This window comes from Microchirus variegatus (genome assembly GCF_963457635.1).
Source record: "Microchirus variegatus genome assembly, chromosome: 9".
Classification (NCBI taxonomy): Eukaryota; Metazoa; Chordata; class Actinopteri; order Pleuronectiformes; family Soleidae; genus Microchirus; species Microchirus variegatus.
In genome coordinates this window covers 10,023,292-10,031,224 of record NC_139810.1, presented here as the reverse complement: position 1 = coordinate 10,031,224, position 7,933 = coordinate 10,023,292, and the positions used below count along the sequence as shown (strand labels likewise).

Genomic DNA, 7,933 nt, shown 5'->3' with positions numbered 1-7,933 from the left:
TTTTTATTTTTTTAATTCATGTGTACATTTTACATTCAGTAAACACAGAGTTCACAATATGTAAATGCCACTAAACATAATAAATCAGACAACAATACATACAAGGATACATTTATTTTCACATAGACAATTTACTATATTTTGCGACGAGTATTCCTCCTAAATTGTTGTAGGTCAATGTGTTTGTTTTTTTGTGGGGGGAGGGGTTTGCATCACCAGTTATCACCTTTATTATGTAAAACCCACTATACTTTTACCCCCACACAAACCTGGGAAGTGCCACTGTTGTAATATTTCATTCTACCACCAGGTGAAGACATTGAGACAGAAATGCATCCACCATTTTACAGCACCTGAGAATTATTAGGGTCAGAGTCCAAGCAGAGTTGAGAAAAAGTGTGGAAAATTGGAACTGGGAGCGGCTAACTGAAAATGGGAAGAAAAAAATGTCAAAAAAGTAAATGACGAATTTGTCGTAAGTCATACAGGAAGGCCGCCGTCTTGGGTTGAAGGGCAATTTTTAAATTAAAGAAGTAGTCAAAAGATTTTGCACCTCTGGTATTTCAACAATCTTTTCCTAGAGCTTTGTTTTTTATTATTAAAAATTATTATTATTATTACACTGTAACAGGCTGTCCTTTCATGTAATCATGTATTTCTTTTTTCTCCATATTGTTAAATCAACATAATGGATGGATCACTGACTAGTATGATAGGGACATGAACCTCTGTCCTTGCATTATGTAAGTTTGATGAGCAGGTAGGACGTGTGTAACTTGATCATAGTAAGAGATTTAAATAGCCAGAATCAGGCCCAACAAGTTACAGAGTAACTGAGGTCAGTGGGGGGGAAAAGACTCGGAAGCAATAAAAAAATATATATATATTGTTGTGCTACAGCACATCCAGCCAATCTTACACAGTGTTTCTTTAAACTGAGCAATTGCAATAAGACTGAGAATAACAATGATAATCATAATATAACACTCTATGTGTTTAAAGGTCCGGTGTGTGGGATTAAGGGGGATCTTATAGCAGAAAATGAGTCGCTTGAATTAAGAACTCGTTCAAACACTGGATCTAGTGAGGGCTTTTTGTATGGAGGTCATGTTAAGGTCATAGCTTCTCATATTCACTTGGATGAGGTAGTTGGTTGTAATATCCAACTGCCACTAAATCCTACACACTGGTCCTTTAGTTAAAATGACGCTGTACATACTGTACTGTGGAGTTGCATGCAGTTTCGTACAAATGATATCACAAGGCATAACGTACACATTAAACACGTAATAACAAGGCAAACAAGTGACTGTCTTTTAAACAACGCTGCCTCTGCTGTAAACATCAAACTCTGTGTAGCGCAGGTAATCTTTCAGTCTGGGAGGAAGAGGAAGGAAGTTGATGAAAGCTGGGGATCTCAGACGCATGCTACGCAGATGCTCCCTTATCCTCAAGCGACACAGGTGCTTCAGGCTCCGTGCATTTCCTGTGTGTAGATGAAGAAATTATTTTATACTTTTGTGCACAAGTGAAATGTGAGAGATCGCGAGAGTTCTTACTCTGAAGGTGACAGATCTCTGACCACTGTTTCTGCTCCTCCAAGGCTTCCTTCAGTTTGGTACAGAAGGAGACGTGGTCAGTGTAGTCCAGCATGATGCGCACCACCTGAGCACATATGTGCTTGAGCCAGGACACAGTGATCACCTCACAGAACTACAAGAAACACAACACAGACACGTGTGACAATCAAGGGTTATTTCATTGATCCTCCTGGTTTCAATTCTTTTATCGCAGTGATTTCAAAACTGCACCTGGGTCATCAAAATAAAACTGAAAGATATTAGATTTTTATTTTTGTTTGTGAATGTAAATGAAATGAAAATGTAAATGTCTCTTAAAAAAGTGTTTCTCTCATGTGAATTCATTTATGGTTAAGGTTATTTTCTGCCTGTTTTGGAATCAACAATAATGAAATAAATAAATAAAAAACACTTGATGCTAGAGCTGTGTAATATGCCTTTAAAATAATATCCCAATACTTAGGCTATGTCCCAATATACAACTGTACAGATTTTTACTAAACTGCTTACTACAGCTCTATAAACTCCCCTCTGGGAAGGGCGACCAGAACAAGTACGGCGGACATATCGAGTGTCTTTATGAAGTTTTATTTCACACACTACTTACTACAGGTTCTGATGATTACAGTTACAGTTAAAAGAGAGGAAAATAGAGGTTCATGGATAAAAAAACAAAGCTTTGGTGACAACGCTTTGATGACAACCGTGCTTTGATGACAACTGTGCTTTGATTACGAACTGTGCATGTTCCATACACCCAGACTGGAGATCATCTTAATCATATTAACATCTATCACATCCAGTTTCACCTGCTGGAAAGTTCTACAACAATATACTGAATATCTTGATATGAAGCAGGACATGGGCTTCATTGAGCTCATAAAGTCTGTGCTTCTCACAGGACATTAAATTGTACAGTATATCCTGTAATATACTCTAAAAACATAAATATTCTTCGTTAACACAGCAATTTCTGTATTCAAACTATTTCTATTACACACTTAAACATTGTAAGCTTTCATTTTGGATGATATCGTTGTGTATCTTCTGTTGATTCCGTTTATGTTTTTATATATCCTTTCGAAAAAAATGCCTCAATATCAGTTCTCATGTCTCATGTCACGATATTGCAGACTACGGCTTACGAGATTCAGGTCAGAATTCCTACTCAGAATTTTGACTTCACTCTCAGAATTCTTTTGATGCTATAGTCATGTATGTTGATCAGAGTTGTGATTTAAGGTTTTGTTGGGCCTCATAAGATCTTTATTTTTTAACTTTGGTGAATGGCTGATTTCTGGCATCATTGTCATAAGCATTGTCTCACCACCATGTCCTTGATCACTGTGGTCATCCAGGGAGCATAATCATGGGAACTGTCGCCGTACGGACAGTCGAAGCAGCGCTTCACATCATATCCATGGTTCAGAATCATTCTCAGCATGACCTCATCTTTCAGAGCGTACTGCAAGGCCGATGGGAAGTGAGTGGTGTTGACACGCGAGTAGTAATTCACATTTGCCCCGAACTTGAGCAGGGTGTTGATCAGCTCATAGTTGCCCTGTCTAAGAGCCACCTGCAGACAGTTGATCGGATCCTGGTTCACCATCGCACCGCCTTCTAACAGCTGGCGTGTGCACTGGAGGTCATTGTTGGACACAGCAAAAAAGAGGGCAGACCTGCGGTCGTCATCATAGTTGCGTCGCACCCTTGAGTGCAGCATGAAGTTGGGGTCAAAACCAGCTTTGAGCAGTATCTGCACACATTGGGCATGTCCACCAGCGGCTGCAGAATGGAGAGGACTCATCCCACTCTCCTTTATAGCTACTAGTTTAGTCACTGGGATGAGATGCTCGAGGGCCCTGTCAATGAGGAGTTGACATTTAGTTATCATAATTACGATAGTCTATAGCTATTAACTATTGGAGAGCAGTTGTAAGTAGGGGATTGCTAGGGATTCCAATTTTCTATCTATATAATTTTTGTATATATTGTGCTATTCAATGTTCATACTGTATATTTTATTTAATTTTTTATTATTATAGTCCAAATCATTAAAAAATGTATGTACATAGATGTGGAATGCATGTGTTTGTTATTGATTAAACACCTTTACCTTACCTTTACTACGGCCATTCCTTCCACGTTGCTCTCCTTAACACCGTACCTGCCCAACTCTCACCTAAGTTCCTTTCACCAACATTCCCACGGAAGTCTGCTTCAATCACCACTCTCTCCTGAGAACACTCTCTACCGCACACAACTTACTCTAGAATTCTCTCAAACTGACAACCAACATATGGGGCATAACACTTAACAATATTCAACATAACACCTTCAATTTCTAGCTTCAAACTCATGTTTCTGTCTGACACTATCCCTATACCCATATCGCCTTCTATCTAGAATAATGCTCCTGCCCACCACCTGGTCTCTTGCACACACATATCTACCTTCTGTCACACATGTAGTACATTCATGCCCATTCATACATTGCCATCACAGGGGGATTAAGTGTCTTGCTTGGGGACACATTGGCATGCAGAGCCATGCAGGCATCAAACCCCTAACCTCACGGTTGGAGGACAACCCACTCTGCCTCTGAGTCAAAGCCACAACCTTGAGTATCTACGACACTGATATCAGCGGAATAAATTCCTTTATGCATCTCTTAAATGACTAAGTTGTTAATGTCACTTCTGTGATGAGAAATAAACTCACTAAAGAAGAGGAAATAACGGCAAATTGTTACAGTCTGTGCTTATAAAGAAGCATTTATGTGATGTAGGGGTTTTGGATCTGGTCCATTGGTTTTAGCCAGTGTTGTGTTGATTCATCCCATCTTGTAACACAGGTTCCTACTCACAGTCTGTGTCCATGGTACGCCGCACGGTGAATAGGCAGGTGCCCACTGTAGAGAGGTACATTGGGATCTGCTCCATGTTCCAGCAGTATGGAGATTATGTCGGGGTTTCCTGATGCTGCCGCATCAAATAAAATAGTGCCAGACTCTGACTCACACCTCACATTGGCTCCTAGAAAATGAAATACAGAAAGTACTCGGTATCTTCAAGAACTTGAAATAGAACATTAATAAATTGCTGTCACGGTTTCTCAGTTTCAATTTGTAAACTCTAACAATAAAGATATACTTTTGAAACACACAGTGGAGATCAAATAACCTCATCGGGGCTGGACTTGGACAAAAAAATGACTGAGGCATTTTTGAACCAGGTAGCCCAACAAAATCAGTAGAACATCACCCAGGGATTAAAAGTGTTTTGTAAGGAGGAGCAACCATTGCTCAGGGAAGAGAAAAAATAGTACTTATTAAGATTAGGAGGCACTTATTTTTCCTGTGGGAGACATTCAGGTGTTAAAGAAGTAGTCAAAAGAAGAAGGAAAAGAAGGGCCCCAAGGCCACGCTCAATTTCCCACACTGTCAACACACTCCCATATTTATAATAATATCATATACCTTTCTGCACTAGCACCTCCACTGCATTCCAATGGCCATTCTGTGCAGCCAGAGCCAGTGGAGTTTTCCTCTTGATGTCACATGAGTTTGGGTTGGCTCCAGACTCCAGGAGCAGATAGACAAAGTTCTCCAGGCCTAAAAAGGCACTTTCATGGAGAGCTGTCCTGTTCAGTGGTCCTGTTTGGTCTACATTGGCTTTGTGGCGAAGCAGCAGTGTGGCCAGGTCATACTGGTCATTCAGAATAGCTGAAAAATATGGAGAAGGACAGAGAGAAAATGGTTTAACGTGAGCAGATGATCACACACTTCAAAAAACCTGCTCTATCCCTTTAATGCATTGACAGCTAGAAATGACTATACATTTCATTTTTTGTTTGGTATCATGTGTTTTGATGGGCCGGTCTGACTGCTGAAGATCCCCTGAGGTCCTTAGTCCTTTGAAATGCTTCTATAAACGTTAAAGACCCGATGTGAAACAAAGGGCATCTTGTACTCAGTTTACTGATTTACTAATGTCACATACCTGCCACTAATGGAGAATCCTGCTCATCATTCTGGAGATCTGGGCTACAACCGTTCTGTAGTAGGAATGTAGCGTTCTCTCTGAGGCCATGGACGACAGCAAGAAACAGGGGTGTCTCACCTTTGAGAGTGCGACACTGGGCAGCACCTGGAGGTGATGCTGGAACCCAAACAACAGACAACTTATTAACATGGTCTGAGACTGCAGATTGTAGCAAAAGGAGGACTTGTTCCTTTGGCCCTCCCTTTCCTGTGCATCAAGACACTGCTGTGGCCTTCACGTAACAAAAAAAAAGTGAATTCTTACTTGTTTGTGGAGTAAACGTTTCTCACTTGAAGCTAGGCGAGCTTGTTGCTCTGTGGCTATCGGAGGTTAACAGAGAAGTGTCTGTCATGGCTAACTACATATCAAGAGTTGCTAATGTTACTAAAGTGATGCTGAAGTTAATGTCCGCTGTCTCCACCATTATTGAGTGTACAAGAGAAACCAACATTGTCTGAGAGCTCTGTTTTAAGCTAAATGTATGATTTAATTGGCTAGCATCTGTGTATTTGTGTAACGTGCCGCTTGAAAAGTTGAACATTTCACCAACTTTTGACAAACACAACAGGAGCAAAGCGAAGCAATGGACCCACAATGCAGTTCTGCGCCACTTAATGTTGCGTTCCATTTACACTGAAACTTGGATCTGGGAGTGACGTCTCTGGGTTGACTGCATTCCACAAAAAAGTCAGAAAAAAACATGGGCACAGTATCAGTTGGTAAAATTGAACTTTTTTTTGGCACACTCAAACGGGACCGTATCTATGTTCCCGGGTCCTATGTTCCCCGCTTTGTATGTGACCGGGGAACATAGGACCCTTTCTCTAACCCTAACCCCATGTTCCCCTGTCACATACAAAGTGGGGAACATAGGACCTTTTTTGGGAAAACGGGGAACATAGGACCCGGGGGACATAGATACGGTCCCCCATCCCGTATGTGTGAATCCAGCTTTACAGTAATGGTTTGTTGCATTTGTAGTCGGAACATAGGATTCTAAGAAACCGCAGCATTTACTACCTGAGAATATGATCTCAAGTATCCTCTTGTTCTGATGCACTGCAGCCTCGTGCAGTGGGATCCACCCTCGTTCATCGACCCTGGACAGAGACTCTGGCTGCTCTGCCAGTCTGTTCAGTGTGTCTTCATCACCTGAATAAGAAGACATTACATCATAGGACAACTCCCTGACAGATGGATGTTTCAGCTTTTGTCAGATTAAAAACAACATGCGTTTTACCCTCTTTTATTGCTTTGAATATCTCATCAGGATCTTCACTGGGTTTCAGATCACTACCAGAAGACATTACACAGAGCCAGCATTTAAATGAACAACAGGTTCAGATTCAGTCACCACAAAACTAAACTTTTATTACAGGGTGGTTTTGAAGTTTACCTCGGATTCAGTCCTTTGAGTTTCCTGTATTGAATCAGGCTTTGTTCTATTATATATTGCGTCGCCTCATCTTCATCCAGGTCATCCTCTGATTGGTAAAAGTCATCTTTTGTCTCTGTGGTCATCTGAAATGCACAAGGAGCTGCTCTGGAAAACACAGCCATAAAGTATACTGTATATACGTATATTATATATGCTATACAACGGTGTAAAGCTGGGGGAAGTAAACTATATAATTTTAATAGATATGGTTTAATTTAAGTCATAAAAAACACTAAATGTTTTTGTCGCAGCATTTATCTAGTTTCTAGCCATATAAATCAGTATTATACATGTGGCAAAATAACAAAAAATTAAATAAGATTACATTAAAATACAACAGCTGCAAAGTATTACAGTCTCGACTACACACAGCAAATGCCATCAAACTCTGCATAATGAGTCCAAGTCTCTGTAGGGCCATAAGTGACCAGTTATCAGGTGGTTACCTTCAGTCAAATGGTGCTCCTGCCGCAGGTTCTACAACAGCATAGCAGGGTTATGAGTATCCACACACTCTGGGGCTATTTACATCTTGTCATCTATAAATATCTTCATCACGTGGTCTTCGCTGCCAGCCTCATAACCTGACCCACTGAACACAGTAACAACTGTCACCAATCAGAAGAACTGCATATTTCCTCATAACAGATGATTATGTTCAAACTAAAATGCCCAGTTTCAGTCAACACATTATTTTATGTACATCTACTTAACATTCACAGAGACAGTAATTATACCTAAAACCAGTTAAAGAGGAAAACAAGTAATTGACTTTTCATTAAAAAAACAAACCATTAAACAACCTTTATTTCATAAGCTGTATCCAAAAGATGTTTAAATGAGGGAAAAGCAGTATGACCAAAGAGGAACAG

At 40.3% G+C, this 7,933-nt stretch overlaps 1 protein-coding gene across 2 annotated transcripts; it reads right to left on the bottom strand.

Moving 5' to 3' along the window:
• Positions 1-74: 74 nt before the first annotated feature.
• Positions 75-7,570, bottom strand: asb14b (ankyrin repeat and SOCS box containing 14b). 2 transcript variants are annotated; one of them, XM_083894574.1, is made up of 10 exons: positions 7,508-7,570; positions 7,020-7,144; positions 6,864-6,916; positions 6,644-6,775; positions 5,582-5,740; positions 5,059-5,304; positions 4,447-4,615; positions 2,908-3,442; positions 1,560-1,713; positions 75-1,486 (listed from the first exon to the last, which is right to left on the bottom strand). In XM_083894574.1, the coding sequence occupies exons 2-10, from the start codon at positions 7,142-7,144 to the stop codon at positions 1,317-1,319; spliced, it is 1,743 nt and encodes a 580-aa protein (XP_083750700.1). In that variant the 5' UTR covers positions 7,508-7,570; the 3' UTR covers positions 75-1,316. The 2 variants fall into 2 exon arrangements, with proteins under 2 accessions (XP_083750700.1, XP_083750701.1); XM_083894575.1 differs by having other exon boundaries at positions 7,020-7,166; positions 7,508-7,538.
• Positions 7,571-7,933: the final 363 nt, after the last annotated feature.

Bases quoted from the DNA above. Each gene is read 5' to 3' on its own strand.
- asb14b (XM_083894574.1), bottom strand. From the start codon at position 7,144: ATGACCACAGAGACAAAAGATGACTTTTACCAATCAGAGGATGACCTG. The intron at 6,776-6,863 runs GTAAAACGCATG...CTTCTTATTCAG, and splicing joins ATTCAAAGCAATAAAAGAGG to GTGATGAAGACACACTGAAC. The intron at 5,741-6,643 runs GTAGTAAATGCT...TTTGGGTTCCAG, and splicing joins ACTTGAGATCATATTCTCAG to CATCACCTCCAGGTGCTGCC.